The 19,415-nt window shown below is 39.6% G+C and overlaps 1 protein-coding gene across 1 annotated transcript in view; it reads left to right on the plus strand.

The window, feature by feature from the left end:
* The first annotated feature begins 7,568 nt into the window (after positions 1 to 7,568).
* The window catches only part of Argl (Argininosuccinate lyase), a 228,375-nt gene continuing 216,528 nt past the window's right edge, over positions 7,569 to 19,415 (plus strand). The window contains exon 1 of the mRNA XM_067141512.2: positions 7,569 to 7,627. Coding sequence (XP_066997613.2) covers positions 7,622 to 7,627 — 6 coding nt within the window. The 5' untranslated portion in view covers positions 7,569 to 7,621. The remainder of the gene's footprint in view (positions 7,628 to 19,415) is intronic.

Below are 19,415 nucleotides of genomic sequence, written 5' to 3' on the forward strand. Positions count from 1 at the left end.
TTTTTTTTGAACATTGTACTTACCACGGACAGCCCTCTCGGTTAGCCCGCCGTGGCGTCCACTGACTCTGCTGATTGATGAATAATAAGTCTGATATACTAGGTTTGACCCAACGAGGCATCAAGCGCATGCCTTTCCGTGGTCCGACAAGTCACCACCAGTGAAATAACATTTGCTTGCTTCCAACGTTATGGTGTTCTAATGATTACCGTTTGACGATTTTTGATGTTGTGGGTCGACCATCCTATCATTATCTATACTAAGATTTTCGTCCTTTTAGCCATTTGTATGAACATAATATTTATTAGCACCCCACATTGACAAATACGCCACACTATTCATCACTGTTCCCGCAGTTCGTCTTACAGTCCTTATTTCTAGGTTATCCACTGAAAATGTCGTTTATCACTCAAAATTAACTTAGAAGCCGAGAAAAAGCGTTCTAGTGTACATTGACTGAAGAAACAGAACAGTATTTAAATTAGGAGTAAGACAAACTGGTCATTCAATTCCACCTTCGTTGTACTTTCCCATTAAAACGATATCGTAATGTATTTAGTCCGATGCTTTTCTGCAGAAGCATGTCGAAATTATTTTTCAGTTTTATCAACAGTTTTTCATAACTTTATGTTTAGCTTTACGCAGTTCAAGTTGCACATACTGCACCATATCCTGTATTTCGATCCGACTAACTCAGGGGATGGAGAGCGCGTAGTAAACGTTCGATAACTGGGCAAAACATAACTCTAACTTAACTTTTACTAAAGAGTATAACCACAGGAAAAATAGTGATATATCTTGAAATGAGAACATAAAATAAGGGGGTAAGATGGATTTATTGATCCATAAAAACATAAAATTGATCCATGTTAACTTGAAATCTTGAAATCAAAATAGAACAAATTGGCCTCAAATATTCTTGAAATTTGATATACGTATGATTGAAACACATTACATTAAAAAAATAACAAAAGGAAACAAATGCGGGCAACGACCCCGAATCGATTTAAATTACAATGTCAGTTTGCAAGGGAAAACCTTGATTGTTATGTATTGCTAGGTAATTGCGATGCATACGTACGAATTTCCATATTTGCTCATAGGCTTCGACGAAGTAAATCGTTCTTGTTATGAACCGGGAAAAACTAATACATTGGTACAATACCTATAACATAATATTTACATTCCGGCTATTGCGGACATACATGAATGGCATAAGGCGGTTCCCTATTCTACCTTAAAATTAGCGCTGAATCTACCATGAGCCCGTGCTCATACAAAAATATACCAGGCAGATATGGTTATCAATAAAATTTATCTAACGAACTGATAAACCCAAATTAAACAAAATCATGACAACAAAGATCACAACAATATCACACCTGTAGGAAAACCATACATATATACAACACATGAGTAAATCAAAGAGAGCAGGGTTCGAACCGAACATCAGCAGGCTACGTTGGTTATGCGTCTGCGAGCAGACACAAATGGTCTCACATATTTCCGTGTCTTCAGTCCGTCAGCTGTAATAAAAGAAAACAACTATTCGCAGCCAGGAGAGGTCGTAGTCTGAGAGACTTTAACAGGATTTCCTTACACAATCTCTGGCCACGAGGGGAACACACAACTCTGTCAGCTGAGCACTTTCACTCTCAATAAAGTTCAATGGGGCAGGCCAGGGCCTGTACAACCCCTCACAGGAGGTAAAAAATATTCATTCCTTTCTCCGCTCGACCGTTGCTTTCTTTGCAACTTCACGGCCGGCTAATTATTTCATATTCAGACATAGCTCCCATTAACAACATGACATATCTTGCCTAATCACATATACATGGCCCCTAAATCATACCTCTGGCATTTCAAACCTTTCATATTACATATCATTGGTTCAATCCCCTGCTAGTTTCCCTGATTCGCTTTCCTGCTAAATTAAATAAGTCTCTTATATCCCAACGATGTACACATTGTCACTGCAGATCTAGTAGTAGCTGATGTAATATATTCCGCATGCATAGAAAATACCTGACTGAATTTAAACTGTAAACTGACGTAAATATAACAAACGCAGAAGGCGTCTAGCCTGCAGGAAAATAAGGACTTTTACCCGAATATCTCTAAAGATGGCATGAAATAACACAAAAAACACTACACTAGCAAAATTCAATAACTACGTAATTCCTAACATCTTCCCTTGGTCCCATCTAATTATAATATATATGTACAAAATGGCCTGAGCTAAAAACGTGCATCCCAGCCTTAGTCAACATTTAACTTTAACTGAAAGAAGGCAAATCTCCAGCCAAAGTGGCTGACATTTAATTTTACGAAATATAATGAAAAATGCCCTAACCTGATGTATTAGATTTACCGGAACATGCCTAGAAATGAATTCTCGTACTTATCTTTTGCAATTAGGTGTCATTCATCACGGCCACATGGCCGCAGTGTCTCAGCTGCTTAGCTCCTCGTGATGACGGTGAGCCGAGGTTGATTGGTGCTGGGGTCGACTCCACGTACAGCCATGATATCTTCTTTACGTCCCTGGAACTCTGTAAAATTTGTGGATTACCATCACTTCTTCGCCGCTTTGCGTGTACGAGTACACAAAGTTGACTCTAATGCCAGACTGTAATTTGCGCAGCCTACGCTCAAGTATTAGTCCGACTTAGGCGTCATTAGATCAAGGGTCTAGGCCCAATCAAATTAAGTCCTTTGTAGCGTAATAAATAAACGGAGTGCACACGATGCAAATATATCTCACGACCGAGCACCGATATGAGATACTGGTCACTGTCCGGAATGTACATTTATCTCGTCCGCGGGTCTCGAGCAAACATTACTCTCGGATTAACAAAGTTATTAAATCTGTGGTACCAAACCGCACTTGGTCTATCAGTTGTATTCGGATCTAATATTAGGATATAATAATTATCCTCTAAACTTCGGCTCGAGATTAAATATTAACGCGCACATAGCTTGTAACCGTTTTTAGACAGTACTAAGAACTTTCACCACTCGCAGTTCTCACCAAGTACAACAGAAGAATGGGCTACCCCCCCCCCCCATGGATCTTTAAATAAACTCACTATCCCTTTATGGCAGCAAGTAAATCCCCGACAAACATTAGACGCTGTCAGTTAACGGACTCGGGATCGGCCCAACGTCTTTCCAGTCAAATAAAATTACTCTGATAGCACACAAGTAGTCATTGTTTTAACAACTGAATGAATGATAAATATACATGCAAGTGTTATGCAGTTCGGATCTGTGGAATTCTAGCTTAGTGGCGAAAATAGCTACGTAAATGCTGAGATCCCAGTCCAGTGAAGTCGAATTTGGTCATCCTGAAGTGCTGTTGAGGAGTTCCCTTCATGTGAATCTAACCTCTACCAAGCTCGAGTCGTTTGAATTTGAAAGTTGGAAGGGGGTTGGCGTGCGTAGTTACCAAGGCAACGACTCGCTTTGAATTACAAGGTGCGCCTCGCCTATAACGGCGGTTAACGGACTCCCTTACTTCGTACCCAGCTCTATGCACATGATTAAATAGGTATGTCCGCAGTGTTATTATTATTATTATTATTATTATTATTATTATTATTATTATTATTATTATTATTATTATTATTATTACATATTGAGGCATCTAGGGGATGGCTCAATACAACCAGTTCATAATACTTGCAAGTCAAAGGAGGAACTGCTTTCCGGTAGAGATATGCCGTTTCTACTTGTTTTGAAAGTTGGAATTTTAGGATTGAATCAAAAAGGGGTGGATTTCAGGTGCTTCCCTGTTATGTCGCTTATTACTGGATTTCCAGATGGCGGGAAAAGAAATGGGTTGAATATACGTCTTGGAATATAAGCAGTACGGGCTGTTAAGAAAAATAGTGGACAAATATGAATGTACCTTTATTTAGACCTAATTCTCCATGGCAAACCTAATAATCTGAGGCGTGTGTGTGTTGAGGGAAAAGAATGGATTTTGCCCAAATTCTACTGTTTAGTGATCATCCGTTCTCGTCCATCGTTGATGTGTGTCATGTATTTTGCCTTCTCAATGGAGATCTGTAGACTTTCTCTATCAGCTACTTCTTTGAGGCATTTGAAATAGTTTCTTTATATTTAGTATTCTTTATTTTGTTTTTGAAAGGGATATACACTAGTACAGTACATGCAGTACATTACAAGAAATAATAATAATAATAATAATAATAATAATAATAATAATAATAATAATAATGCGAGGGATGATGGATACTACGTAGCTACTTGCCAAGTGAGTGAAGCGTCACATATTATGACATGTTTAATACTTGTTGTTAATTTTGATATTTTTGACTTCGAAACAAAGAATGAAAATGAATACAGTATTACTATTTAAAGCATGAAAATTAAAAAGAAATATAGAGTACATTCTTGCCGGACGTACGAATGAATGATAAGAAACAGACACGTCCGGCAAATGCCGGGTGAATGGCAACAATACTCCTACATACTAAGGTTAACCTATCTATGCTCCTACATGAGCAAACACGAACTCCACCACTAAAGCCAAGTCATTCAGACAGCTTCTTCATCTATCCAGTTCATTCCTAATCCTCATTCCGAGCAAACTTCAATTTCCCCCACCTCTTCGCACCCCTGTTCCCTCCAACTTATGAATAAAACAACCCAGCCGTTACTCGCGTACAAAATAGTCACCGATCGAGTTGCTATGCTGTTAGGGTCGCGCAGCTCTGAGTTTATATTCCTGAGATAGTGGGTTAGAACCCCACTGTCGGCAGTCCTGAAGATGGTTTTCGCGGTTTCCCATATTCACACCAGGCAAATGGTGGTACTGTACCTTAATTAAGGCCACGGCCGCTTCCTTCCGACTCATAGTCCTTTCCTATCCCATCGTCGCCATAAGACTTACTTGTGTCGGTGCGACGTAAAGCAAATTAAAAAAAGACCAATGTGAAGATAATTTGTACTTCCTGTCCACCGAGGCTCATCTTGATATCTGGAGTGCTGATCGGGAATGATTCCTCGTAAGACCAAGTCGTCAACATAAGCCAAATTACTTACTACTTATGCATTTTCCACCAACATGAATACTTACCGCATTATTATTATTATTATTATTATTATTATTATTATTATTATTATTATTATTATTATTATTGGTAGGTAAGGGTTATTCTGCCCGAAGGCAGGTCCGAACCTCCGCAGAGGTGTTCCTGAGCTGGAGTTTAGGTGCGGTAGGGTGGCCAGTTCCTTTCCGCACCTCCATTCCCTTACCCCACCCCCACCAACAGCGCGTGGCAAACCATCCAACTCCTGACCACGCCCAATGTTGCTTAACTTCGGAGATCTCACGGGATCCGGTGTTTCAACACGGCTACGGCCGTTGGCTATTATTATTATTATTATTATTATTATTATTATTATTATTATTATTATTATTATTATTATTATTATGTCCGCCTCCGTAACGTAACGGTTAGTGTTATTACCTGCCGTCCTCGGGGGCGCGGGTTCGATTCCCGGTATTGCCAGAAATTTAAGAATGGCAGGAGGGCTGGTATGTGGTAGAAATGGTACATGCAGCTCACCTCCAATGGGGGTGTGCCCGAAAGGAGCTGCACAACCTCGGGGTGAGGACATGAGTTTATTATTATTATTATTATTATTATTATTATTATATTATAATATTATTATTATTATTATTATTATTATTATTATTATTATTAAATGTCCGGCTCCTTGGCTGAATGTTCAGTATACTGGCCTTCGGTTCAGAGGGCCCCGGGTCGATTCCAGGCCGGAATTCGGATTTAACTTCGTACGGTTAATTCCTTTGGGTTGGGGACTGGGTGTTTGTGTCCGCATTAATACACTTTATCTACAGTGAGTTCCTCTCATCGGTTGGCCGGCAGGCACGCCGAGCTTATCTGCCTCCCGTTGACTCATCACTTCCCGTTACATACGGCAGTGACAGCATGGGAATGCCCGCACTTTACAGTTCAGGTCCGTGCTTGGAACGTGTATTAAGTGTTGATATGTCACTCCAACTGTTCTCGAGTTGTGGAGTGTTACTTCCCGGTATAATTCTCATAATGCCTCCACATGTATACAGGATAGAGGAAAGGGAAAGTATGTACGATAATTATGTGGAAAAAAATTCTTGCAGGGAAGTCGTTAGGTGATTTGTTTTGCAGTATCCAGATGTACGCTCTCCACATAGAGAGAGCGTGAAGAAACTTATAAACAAATTGAGAGGAACTGGTTCTTTAGTAGATAAGAAGCGAAGTGTTAAAAAACGTGTACTTAACGAGGAAAAAGAAAATGAAATCGCAGGGAGATTAGAACATACGCCTACAAAATCCCTAAGAGGACTTGGACAAGAAGTCGGGGTTTCAAAGAGCTCAGCATGGCGGACTACGAAAATGTTTAAATTGAAACCATACAAGGCAGAAATGTGTGGATGCAGGAGGAGAACATTTCTAACATCTGCTGACATAAGGTACGAGCTTATTTTCTGAATTCTTAATTACTAATTTTCTTAATTCTTATTTTCTTAATTTTAATTGTCTTGTCATTCACGGAAAAAGCGAGCGAAGTGCTGTCCTTGTTGCTAGGCCGCGGAGCAGGGAATGATGAGTCAACGGCAGGCAGATAAGCTGGCAGCTCCTGCCGGCCAACAGATGAGAGAAACTCACTGTATATACAACATACCATACTACCAGAAACACGCGGTAGTGAATACCAAGCTGGTACTGTTGGCGTTTGGAAGGGCATCTGGACGTAAAATTGGGCCATATTCACTTCAAGTTCTGACCCCAATAAATTAGGGAAAGGGACAGGAATAATAACTGCTCAATTTCTTTTTTACAATTTGTTTTATGTCGCACCGATACGGGTAGGTCTTATGGCGACGAAGGGATAGGAAAGAGTTAGGAGTGGAAAGGAAGCGACCAGAAAGTTTCCCTGGCGTGGAAATGAGAAAATACGGAAAACAATCTTCTGGGTTACCGGCAGTGGGGTTCGAGCCTATGATATCTCGAATGCAAGCTTATAATTACTCAATCTAGGATTAACCAAGTGCTACCATTCTGTTCAACGATGAAACATTGACGTAACAGTCGAGGAAAGTTTTTGTTTTCTTTTTGTCTGGGGCCTAACGTTGCATTAATACATCAGGTTTTAGGCGATGATGGGATGGTAAATGGCTAGGACTAAGACGGAAGTGGCCGTGGCTTTAATTAAGGCATAGCCCCCATATGAAACCATTGAAAATCCTCTTAAGAGATGCCGTCGGTGAGATTCGAACCCTCCCGAACGCTAGCTTACAGTGACACGGCGCGAACCGCGCATCCAACTCACTCGGTGGGCAAAGGTTTAGTTAGACCTGTAAGTGTTATTTCCACGACACTGCCAATGTCAAATGTAATTGACAGCACTTTACTTTAAAGAAATTACTGGAGAGGTGGTCTGTTAGTCTAGGAGCAGGAAAACACTTGCCGTAAACAGTTTAGCATGTGAAGCTGGCCTCAAGCTCCCAAGGTCATTCAGCAGATAAGAGGCGAGGAAGTAGTTACAGCAGTTCTGAAGAAGTCACCGGGGACATCACACCAGAATGACCGTAAGTAGTTTCTTTCTTCATCATTTTCTTGGACAGTTTTCATTCTCCGGACAGGCGATACGTTCTTTCACTGTCAAACATTAACACGAAAGTTTGTATTAAGAAGTAAGCTGATAGAAAATAATGTGCGTTATAATATCGCGTAAGAGTTCACCTGTTCGACATTCACAGAATTACCCTCAAAATGTGTTGCAGACGATGTCAAGCACATGAGATGAGGATTATTTTGTGTTCCTGAAACGTGCCCTTCACCATCGTTTAAGGGACTGCAGCATTTTTTTTTTCAATTTGTTGTACGTCGCACAGAGACAGATAGGTCTAATGGCGACGATAGGATAGGAAAGTGTTACAAGTCGGTTGGTCCGGATTTGTATCCCGGCCTTGCCACAAATATCAGATTGGTTTAAGGGTCTGAAATGGACCGCTCTCAACTTTCGATACCACTACCGAAAAGCGAAGTTGTTAATCACAAAAGATAATAATAACAATAATAATAATAATAATAATAATAATAATAATTTCGTGTGGCTACTGCTAGCCTGGTGCAGTTCAGCTCCTTGGTTGAATGGTCATTGTCGCCGTCTTCGGTTCAGAGGGTCTCAGGTTCGGTTCCCGACTCGGTATCTGTCCCAATATACTCCTCTTCATATTCACACAACACACCGGCCGGGCTGAGTGGCTCAAACGGTTGAGGCGCTGGCCTTCTGACCCCAAACTGGTAGGTGTGACCCTGTGGTATTTTATGGTGCTCAACTACGTCAGCCTCGTGTCGGTAAATTTACTGACACGTAAAAGAACTCCTGAGGGACTCAATTCCGGGACCTCAGCGTCTCCGAAAACCGTAAAAGTAGTTTGGGACATTAAGCAAATAACAATATTATTATTAAAACTAGCTGATGTACCCGTGCTTCGCTACGGGATTCTCAGAAAGACTGACTTTGTGGTTTTCCTAACTGAAATAAACATAGGTCATTACAAAAACGTAAGTGTGAACGTAGCGATTAAAAGCAATGCTATCATATAAAATACTCAATCAAATGGAAAGCCGCACGTTTTATCACTTTTAACGAACAGTGCTGCGGTTAGATTGGAGTGCCAATCTAATTGTCCAAAGTTCCAGAGCTGGGATGACCAGGCCGCAGATTGCCATGAACACTCATCTGCCATTATTTCGTTAAATATGCACACTGTTCATTCCAATCAGTGCCTCAGAGTAGGGATTGAATAGCCCGAATGCTATGATGATCCACTGTGTTACGTACCAGTAGTATCAGAAAAGTTATAAACCAGGGGAATGGCATGCTAAAGAAGAAAGTTATATAACTCCCCAGCTAATTCCCATCAATATTCAGGCAGGCTGTTACACTCTGTACGACTGGGAGAGTTGACCGTGTGGTTAGCGGTGCGCAGCTGTGAGCTTGCATCCGAGAGATAGTGGACTTGAACCCCATTGTCGGCAGCGCTGAAGATGGTATTCCGTGGTTTCCCACTTTCACACCAGTCAAATGCTGGGCCTGTACCTTAATTAAGGCCTAAGGCACTCCTAGCCCTATCCTATCCCATCGTCGCCATAAAACCTATCTATGTCGGTGCGACGTAAATCAAATAAAAATTACTCTGTACGCAGGAGTAATCCTATCTACCGGAGATGAGGGGCAACAGAAGACACAAAGCACATCACGACAAACAAAGGTCAATGTAATGTTATTGTTGATCAATGTTATGAGCTTTCTATATTGTAGGCCTACACATTTAGTTTTCTTTCGACTCTGTGATTTGTAAAATATTTTATACCGTAAACTGTAGTTTCTTATTCTCCGACTTTACATACCGATTTTCATTAAATACTGTTTACCCATTTTCTCGTTACTCGGCGCTGATATGGACTTAGTAACAAAAATCCAAATTCATGAATATCTTTGTGATCATAGCCAGTACGGTAACAATGTATAAGACATGAATAATAGGAAATTTAATACTATATAATCTTAGTTATGTAGCATTCATCGATTAGACCTCTAATAAGAAATATTTGAGAATTACATTTTAGGCCTTCCCCTAAACTACCATTTCACTCAGCGTGAATAAAATAATTTACAGCCTAGACTATAGTGACTTATTTCCTGACTTTGCATATCGAGTTTCATCAAGATAGGACTACTAATAACAACAATATTTGAGAAATAAATTTTAGGCCTTCCCCTAAACTACCATTTCACTCAGCGTGAGTAAAATGATTTATAGCCTAGATTGTAGAGGCTCATCCCCCGACTTCACATATCGATTTTCATTAGACCACTAGTAACATAAATAGTTGAGAATTCAATTTTAGGCCTTCCCCTAAACTACCATTTCACTCAGCGTGAGTATAATGATTTATAGCCTAGATTGTAGAGGCTCATCCCCCGACTTCACATACCGATTTTCATTAAATTCTCTTCAACCGTTTTCTCGTGATGCGTGTACATACATACAGACAGACAGACAGAAATTACGGAAAAGTAAAAAGTGCATTTTCTTGTTACTATGAACATGACCGATACAGAAATACCATTATTTTCAAATTCTGAGCAATGTACAGACAAAACTCTTATTTTATATATATAGACTAGCGAATGTACCCGTGCTTCGCTACGGTATTCTACATTGTATTCGAATATCGAAGTAAATAGTGTACATGCAGTAAATAAGATTGTTTTAAAATTGCATGTCTCTTAGCTTTATCCGAGAAAGAGCATGGGGAGGTCCCCATACGTTGTTTCCAATGTAAAGTGTTTGTTACGGATTTGTGATATAACGGCAGGGTCACTTGCCTACTGTCATTCACAATCGAGTTGGGAACTTTACATTATAATTGCAGGCCCCATTGCCTACTACGCGGACAGAATCGATTTGGGGAGTTTTCGTTAAAATGGCAGCCCCCCTTTCCTACTTCCAGACAGATTACAGTTGAGGAGTTTCTATTATAATGGCAGGCAATTACCCTACTATCACTCGACATTGAGTTGTGCAGTTATCATTATAATGCCAGGCCCATTTTCCTACTGCCAGCCAGATTACTGCCAGTCACACCAAGTTGGTGAGTTTCCATCAAAATAGCAGGCCACTATGCCTAATGCCAGTCACATTATAGATGAGGACATTTCTTTATAATGGCGGGCACCCTTGCCTACTGCCAAACACAATTGGGTAGGAGAGTTTTAAACAAAACTGCATGCTCACTTGCCTTCTGCAAGTCAAATCGAGAAGGGAACTATTCATTACAATTGTAGGCCTTCCTTACTAATGACAGTTACACAGGAGTTGGAGAAGGAACCCTTTCCTACTGCCAGTCAAAGTCGGTGTGGGGAGTACTGATTACAATAGCAGACCCACCCTTTCTCGATCGCTACAAATCGACATCAGTGAATATATATAGATCGACATACGAAAGTATATGCGTGTTTACAATATTGAAGACCTTCATTTACAGATTAACTGCTACTAAACGTAGGTCATATCGACAAAGGATTATACCATAAGACACGCCGGATTTAGTGGCCTAAATGGCTGGTCCTATGATATGTCATCTATTCTTGGGTCAGATTGAGTTAGAAACGTGGACAGGGTAAAGGTTTTGTAAGATTATCTCACATTACATTACTTTTCGGATAATTATGTGACAGCTACATACATAGCATTTGGCTCACATATGGCTACTGGGTGGGCCAATTTTCGTGAAGAGTTTGATGATTCTGTATTTCATATAAGTAATTGAAAGTATGAATTATGCATGTGAAAATTCCAAATTGACTTAACATCGATTAATAGAGACAAATCGAACGTAAAATGGATACAGATACGGCAAAAAGTCATAAGACCAAGGTTGTAGATCATTCCAAATTGAACGGAGATTGTGCAATCCGTTATGTGATAGGAATTTCCGAAGGTCTGCACCATCATTAAAATTGCCTGCATATTTCGATATTCTTCGGGGATAAAAAGTGAAAAATTTAATGATCTAGGATGTTTTCCGTTCGTTACAGGTTAAAACGTATAATTTTGTCAAATTTCAATTACCTTCTTCTTCTTCTGGCAGATTATGCCGCAATCTGGATTTTGGGCGAGGCGGGTAAAAATTAGGACTTTCAGGAAACTAAACCAAAAATTATGGAGATGGTCATTATTACCCCTTAAACGTAAAGCTGTACGAAAATTTCGCCAAAATAGTCAGCGTAGAGGCACACAGTCGTTACGATTTGATTTACATAGATAAGGAATCTGCTCCACGTAAAACACCTTTTGGGCTATGTCCGCTGGACTTAACCTGCAAAAGTGACCATTCATGATATCTCCCTTATTAATCCTCCTGACGAAAAGTTTGGTTGTGTATATTTTGTGGAAATGCAAAAATCACTGTTTCGGTTTCGTATAAACCCCCAGTCAGTTCAGGGATTTAGAAACAATATTTGCCCTAAAACCTATCAAGGACAGGTGTATTCTAAATATGAGTCTTGGTGGAAATACATCCAGTAGTTTGTAGCACTCGCGTACATACGGCGTAATTAAGGAAGAAAATAATACAGTTTAAAAAGTTGAAAGGATAGAAAATGGATTATAACTGAGGACAGCCGGATAACGACAAATATGTAAATGCCAAGTGAATGTATTGGAAAATCAAATGCCCCTCAATAAATTATGCTAGTGTGAGTTATGGATATAATAAAGCGATAACAGAGGAGAAATTTAGGTCCAGTGATTCTTAGGTAAACAAATAATAAGAAGATGACTAATGGCGTTATTATTTAATCTATTCGAGGGCGGTTATAACATCCAACGATATTCCGCCAATATCCCGCAGATAGGCCGATTGACGCCTCTATTGCCTTCTACCCAGGGAACAACCACGAATTTAAAAGCATGATGAGGAGAATGGCAATACGTTACTTCCCTGCTGGCATGCAGTCAGAGACGTTGCCATGGTAACCTGTAGGTTCGTTGTCGGTCTGTCGGTCACTCAATGCAGAGCATGATACCAGCGGAAAATTGTAAATTTCTCCGTCATGTGAAGAGTAATGTAAATTATGAACATAACGAAAGTTGTTTATAATGAAGAGATGTTTCACGTACGGTAAACTAAGTTTATAGAAAATCAATAGTTTAAGAGAAAATGGAGGAAAACCATTCTGGTTTTCCTATAAACCCCCCGTCTATTCAAAGATTTTAAAACAATATGAATATCGAAACCTTCTCCGGGATGAGTATACTCTAAATATGTAGTTTGGTTGAGATCTATCCAGCCGTTTCGACGTGATGGTGGAAAAACCATTTAGGTTTTCCTATAAACCCCCCGTCTATTCAAAGATTTTAAAATGGCATGCATATCGAAACCTTTCCAGGGATGAGTATACCCTAAATATGAAGTTTGGTTGTGATCTATCCAGCCGTTTCGACGTGATGGTGGAAAAACCATTCTGGTTTTCCTATAAACCCCCCGAGTATTCAAAGATTTTAAAATTATATGCATATCGAAACCTTCCCCGGGATGAGTATACTCTAAATATGAAGTTTGGTTGAGATCTATCCAGCCGTTTCGACGTGATGGTGGAACAGACAAACAGACAAACAGAAAGACAAACAGACAAACAAACAGACACGAAACGTAAAAACCACCGATTCGGTCTTGAGTTGACCTAAAACGGATAAATATCTGAAAAATTGGCAAAACAAAAGAAATTACAGACAGCGGACACCCTACAATTTTATTTATATAGATTATTATTATTATTATTATTATTATTATTATTATTATTATTATTATTATCCAGCACAACACACTACCAACCACCACAGAAACACGCATTGGCAAATACATCCCTCTACGTAAGATTGGCGTAAGTAAGGGGATCCGGCCATAAAACAGTTTCAAAGGAAATCGTACCCACGATCCCACGAGGGTGTGAGAAATGTGGAAGAAGAACGAAGCTACACACACACACACACACACACACACACACACACACACACACACACACACACACACACACGAACCTCGTTTATCCGGATTAAGTGGGACCGGAACTGATCCGGGTTATCTAAAATCCGGATAATCCGAAAAAGTAAAAAACAAATGCAGTACATATAATTTATTAACATAAGTTGTACAGTAATAACTTTCTTCAATTGTTCAAAGAAATATCAGAACACTTTTCTTACATTTACGACTCTGTTTTATGCACTAAAATAATGTGTGAGTTTTTCTCTGTTTTACATTTGTATAGCGTTTGCGCGCAGCACGATCACGAAGAAGTTTTACTAACATCAGTTCTGCCGGAGTGGTTTCAGTCAAGGATTCTAAATAGGCCATCAGTTTGTCCAGCTGCATTGTTGCCTCTCCATGAGTCATTGTTTCTTCTGATGGAGCGTCGGTTTTAATTTCGAATTCACCATCAGTGAATTAATAACGCGTTTCATTTTTTTACTATTTGTTTTACATGTCACCGACACATATAGGTCTTATGGCGACGATGGGGTAGGAGAGGCCTGGGAGTGGGAAGTAAGCGGCCGTGTCCTTAATTGGGAAACCACGGAAAACCATCTTCATGGCTGCCGACAGTGGGGCTCGAACCCACTATCTCCCGGATGCAAGCTCACAGCCACGCGTCCTTAAACGCTCGGCCAACTCGCTCAGTTGCGTTGCATTTAGAAGAGCGTGGGTTCGAATCCTACCTCGACCGTCCTAGGAATGGTTTTCCACGGTTTCCCATTCTCAATTCCAGGCAAACGCCTGGCCGGTACCCTTGATAGATCGTGGCCGAATTAGTTCCAATTCCTGTCCTAAACTACCCTTGGCGGAAAAGATATTCAAGAAGATTCGACGCAGTAAAAGAAATACTGTACAAGTAAAAATAAATGTTTATTAATTTCGATCCGGATAAACCGGAGATCCGGATAAATGAGGGCCGGATTAACGAGGTTCTTGTGTATATATATATATATATACCCTAAGATAACATGTCCTGACTGACTGACTGACTCATCATCGCCGAGCCAAAACTACTGGGCATAATGATATGAAATTTGGGGGATATATTTATATTAGAATGTAGGTACTCGCCAAGGGAGGATTTATGGATATTCCGTCGCTAAGTGGGTGAAAATGAGGGTGAATTGTTGAAATGAGTATATGTGTATCTCAAAAACTTAGAAGTTTACAGCCGTGAAAATTGGTATCTGGAATCTCCTTTAAAAATAAAGAAACAAGTATATTTTTGTTTTCGGAAAATCCCGTTAAGAAGGGGGGGTGAAAACAGGTGAAAACGGGTTGAATACCTTTTATGAGGATACTTATATCTCAAAAACTGAAGACGTTACAGACATGAAAATTGGTATTTGGAATCTCCTTTAAAAATAAAGAAACACGCATTTTTTTTGTTTTTTGAAAATCCAATTAATGCGGGGTGAACAGGAGTGAGGAAGTGGATGAAATTTTGAAAAGTCTATACCGTATCTGCACTATATCTCAGAAACGTAACATGTTACAGACATGAAAACTGGTATTTGGAATCTCCTGTAAAAGTAAAAAAACATAGACAATTTGTTTTCGAAAAAATCCACTTAAGGGGAACTAACAAAGGGGGTTAATTTTGAAAATGAGCATATCTGCAATACATCTCGAAAACTTAACACAATCGGGAGATAGTGGGTTCGAGCCCCACTGTCGGCAGCCCTGAAGATGGTTTTCCGTGGTTTCCCATTTTCACACCAGGCAAATGCCGGGGCTGTACCTTAATTAAGGCCACGGACGCTTCCTTCCAATTCCTGGGCCTTTCCTATCCCATCGTCACCATACGACCTATCTGTGTCAGTGCGACGTAAAGCAAATAGCAAAAAAAAAAAAAAAACTTAACATGTTATAGACGTGAAAATTTGTATTTTTAATCTCTTTTAAAAATAAAGAAACATGTATTTTTTTATTTTCAGAAGATACACTTAAGGGGTGGCGGTAAAAAGGACTGGGAAGGTAGTTGAATTATTTTACTAGGACACTGATATCTCAAAAACTTAAGATGTTACAGACGTGAAAATTGGTTGTTATTTGGAGTCTCCTCTGAAACTAAAGAAATTTAATACGTTTTTTTTTTGTTTTCGGAAAATCCACTAAAGGAGGGGGGTGAAAATATTGAAAAATGAGTTGAATATTTTGTATAAGGTATTTCAAAAAATAAGATGTTGCAGACGTGAAAATTGGTATTCGGTATCGCCTTTAAAAATAAAGAAGAATGTATTCTTTTGTTTGGGAAAATCCACTTAAGTTAGGGGGTGAAAGATTTGATAAATTAATTGAATTATTTGTATGAGGACACTTATATTTTTTTTAAACTAAAGATGTTACAGACGTGAAAAGTGGTAATTGGAATCTCCTTTGAAAATAAAGTAACACGCATTGATAAAGGAGCTGAATTCTTTTTATGACGATACATATATCTCAAAAACTGAAGAAGTTATAGCCGTGATAATAGGTATTTTGAAGCTCCTTCATAAATAAAGGAACACATACGTTGTGTTTTTGGAAAATTCTCTTGGGGGGGGGGGGGAGGAAGTGCAAAAATGGAATTATTTTTATGGGGATACTAATATTCCAAAAACTTAAGATTACAGACGTGAAACTTGGTATTTTAAATCTTGTATTTCATTTCTCGTTGAATGGCGTGACTAGCTAAATTTCATGCCCACAAAACATTGTGGTGAAATCCTATCCGACCTCTACGTAAATATTTAGGTGATGACTAACACTAAACTCTAAAAATTGGTCAAATGAATCGCACTAATTTATTTATGTAGAAACTACATCATCAAATCACTTATATTATCCCTCACGTGGATTTCAATTTACCACGGACACACATTATTTACAACACAAATTAAAGACATGACGCACTCACAATACCTGAAAACATAATGTCAGTCTCACACACAAATCACAAACACACTCAGCCATCAACACTGTTCGTCTGTCATTCATACCAACGATGACTATACCGGAAATGAACCTAGCATATGCCCTTCCCAGGTCACTTACCGAAAACACTGCCTAACTCACTAAAAATAAAACTGTGGGTGATGAATGCGAATATGCCTTCATTTATGACAATCCTTGGGATATTAAATAATCACTTCGCCCGACAACACTAGCCCTGGCGGCATTTTCACACTGGGAGATCACACACGCTCCGTAATCTCTATAACTTGAGGAATTACACTTCTCAATCTTACTATCACTTTCCCAAGGCCTGTCTGTACATTACTTTGTCTATCTTGAAGATCCCTATGCCTTCTGGTACCTTCATCCTTACAATCTGATTCCACATGACTATCGTGTCATTACAATGAAGACTCTATCGACGTTTAGTTAGACCATTCTATTAATACGATGACCTGTAACTATAAACTCTTCCTACGACAACAGGACCTATTCCCTGAATTTACATCTGACTACTTGGTTCATTCCTTGATGACGAATTTTAACACTTATCAACACACATTTGACTTCTCTTGATGATTTTACTCTTGATTAGTACCAAAGAACTGACAAGATGCACGTAACAATCACTTTCACTCTCTAACATACGGAGAAAATCACACATATCGTACATGTCCTCATTCGTTTCAAAGCATGCATACTACTAGATTACACTAGACCTGACATATTTGAGGCTTGCCAGCGCGTTTATTAAGAAAGAAAAATGATCACTGAATGAAACGTAATTATCCACATTGATTGACCCTTATTTACATTTACTTCCAAATGGCATGCGTCCTTACGTTAAGTTCCCGCACAAAACAAGATGAAATGAGATGAAATGGGTCGATACATTTACCAAATCTAGTTTTTACTCTTACGTTACTGGCGATTGCCTCTTAGAAATATAAAATTCCACAAACTAAAACTACTGTTTACAAATCCCTCTAAATATCTACGTAAAGTACTACATAATTAAAATGGTGTGTTTGCTACTCAGCCTTCAGGTCACCCCTTGCTTTAGACCGGATTGCCCCATCCTGTTTAAGCCGTCATTGTAACGGGCGTAGGATGTCCGAATATCAGATCCGTCTTCTCTTTGGTCCAGCTGCTGCTCTCCATTGTCGCGGCTTTGTCCTAGTTCGGCTGCTTCTGTGGCTGCGTCTCCTGGTATCTCGTGCAATGATGTCTCGTCGGTAGCCTAGTGACACTACAAATTTATGGTCACCTTCTGAGCTATGTGTAACTGAGCTCACAGTTCATGGGCTACCCGTCTGTTCGCGCCGCGGTCGCCCGACAGAACATTTCCCGCACTGTCGATTAACACTGTTATGTATTTCCGGGACAAGATTTGGACCTCGACGTCGACCAAGCACACGTTTTCTGTCACTTTATGCGGTGATTAACAGCCTTTCACCGTAGCACATGTTCTGATATACACGACCGTGACATGATAACTCTGATTAAGAATGACTGTTTCCCTGAATATTATTTTATTACAAATTCAGACGACTGAGTTACACGCACGTGAGGTTCAGAGTTCCTAAACATATCTCTACACGAGGTAAAGTGATATTTAAATATTAACACAATGTCACAGCGTCTCAATGTATCTCTCTGTAAATACGAACGTCACCAGTCAATAAGTACCGTGTGCAAGTGAGACGTCCAAAGTAACACGAACTCGATTGCCGATTCGCAAGTGCAAGAGTCTGAAACCCTGAGAACAACAATAATACTGTCCGAAGAATGATGCTAATACTGGTAGTACTAAGACTGATAATGCCGATAAGACTATGAATGCGAATACGATAACGACATCGAATGCGATACGGCTAAGGGTTAAGGAATGCTTTTCCCTGCTCTGTGCGGCTAAATTTATCAACTCGGTTCTCTCATTTCAGTTTATTCTTCACTTTGGTTTTTCTTGGCCTCCACCAATCATACAGGGGTAATTTATTAACATGCCGCTTTTCTCACTGGCAGGTCAGTTGCGCGTCCTCGTACTGACTTCGCTTCTTCCTCCACCCGTGTGGGCTAGGGTGATACTTTCTGCTATTGTTCGAGCTTGGCCTTGTTTTCGTGAAGTCCACTCTGTATTTACTTGAGTTTAGTCCAGATCTTTTGTGAGTTTATCACTTGGCTCAGTTGCTTTCCTTTACAAATTTTATAGGGCACTTCCGTCACACTACTGTTTACGATTTATGGCGGGTTTCTTTATTACCGCTCACTCTCATTGAAAACACTTGTGCGTCACCCTGGCTCTCTGCCTTCTTGTACAAGATTTATTCCCCTGTCCGTTCTTTACAGAATTACATATAATTGATGTCGAAACACTCTTACAATGTGCTCGTATTGAAAACGGGCGCAATATATCTTAAAAACTGAAAATGTTACAGTCGCGATAATTGGTATTTGGAAGCTCCTTTATAAATATAGAAACACAAAAGGGGAGGGGAATCAACATAACGGGAAGGGGAGGGGCTGAAAAATTGAGTTGAATTACGGTATTTTAATGAGAATACTTATATCTCAAAAAATGAAGATTTTACAGACGTGAAAATTAGTATTTAGAATCTTTTCAAAAAAATAAAGGAACACGCACTAAGGGGGGGGGGGACTGAAAAAGAAGTTGGATTCTTTTTATGAGGATACTTATATCCCAAAAACTGAATATGTTACAGACGTGAAAACTGGTATTTGTGATCTCCTTTAAAAGAACATAAAACGTATTCTTTTGTTTTCGAAAAAAACACTTAAGGGGACCGGACGAGTTGGCCGTGCGGT

This window comes from Anabrus simplex, chromosome 2 (assembly GCF_040414725.1).
Source record: "Anabrus simplex isolate iqAnaSimp1 chromosome 2, ASM4041472v1, whole genome shotgun sequence".
NCBI classification, from domain to species: Eukaryota; Metazoa; Arthropoda; class Insecta; order Orthoptera; family Tettigoniidae; genus Anabrus; species Anabrus simplex.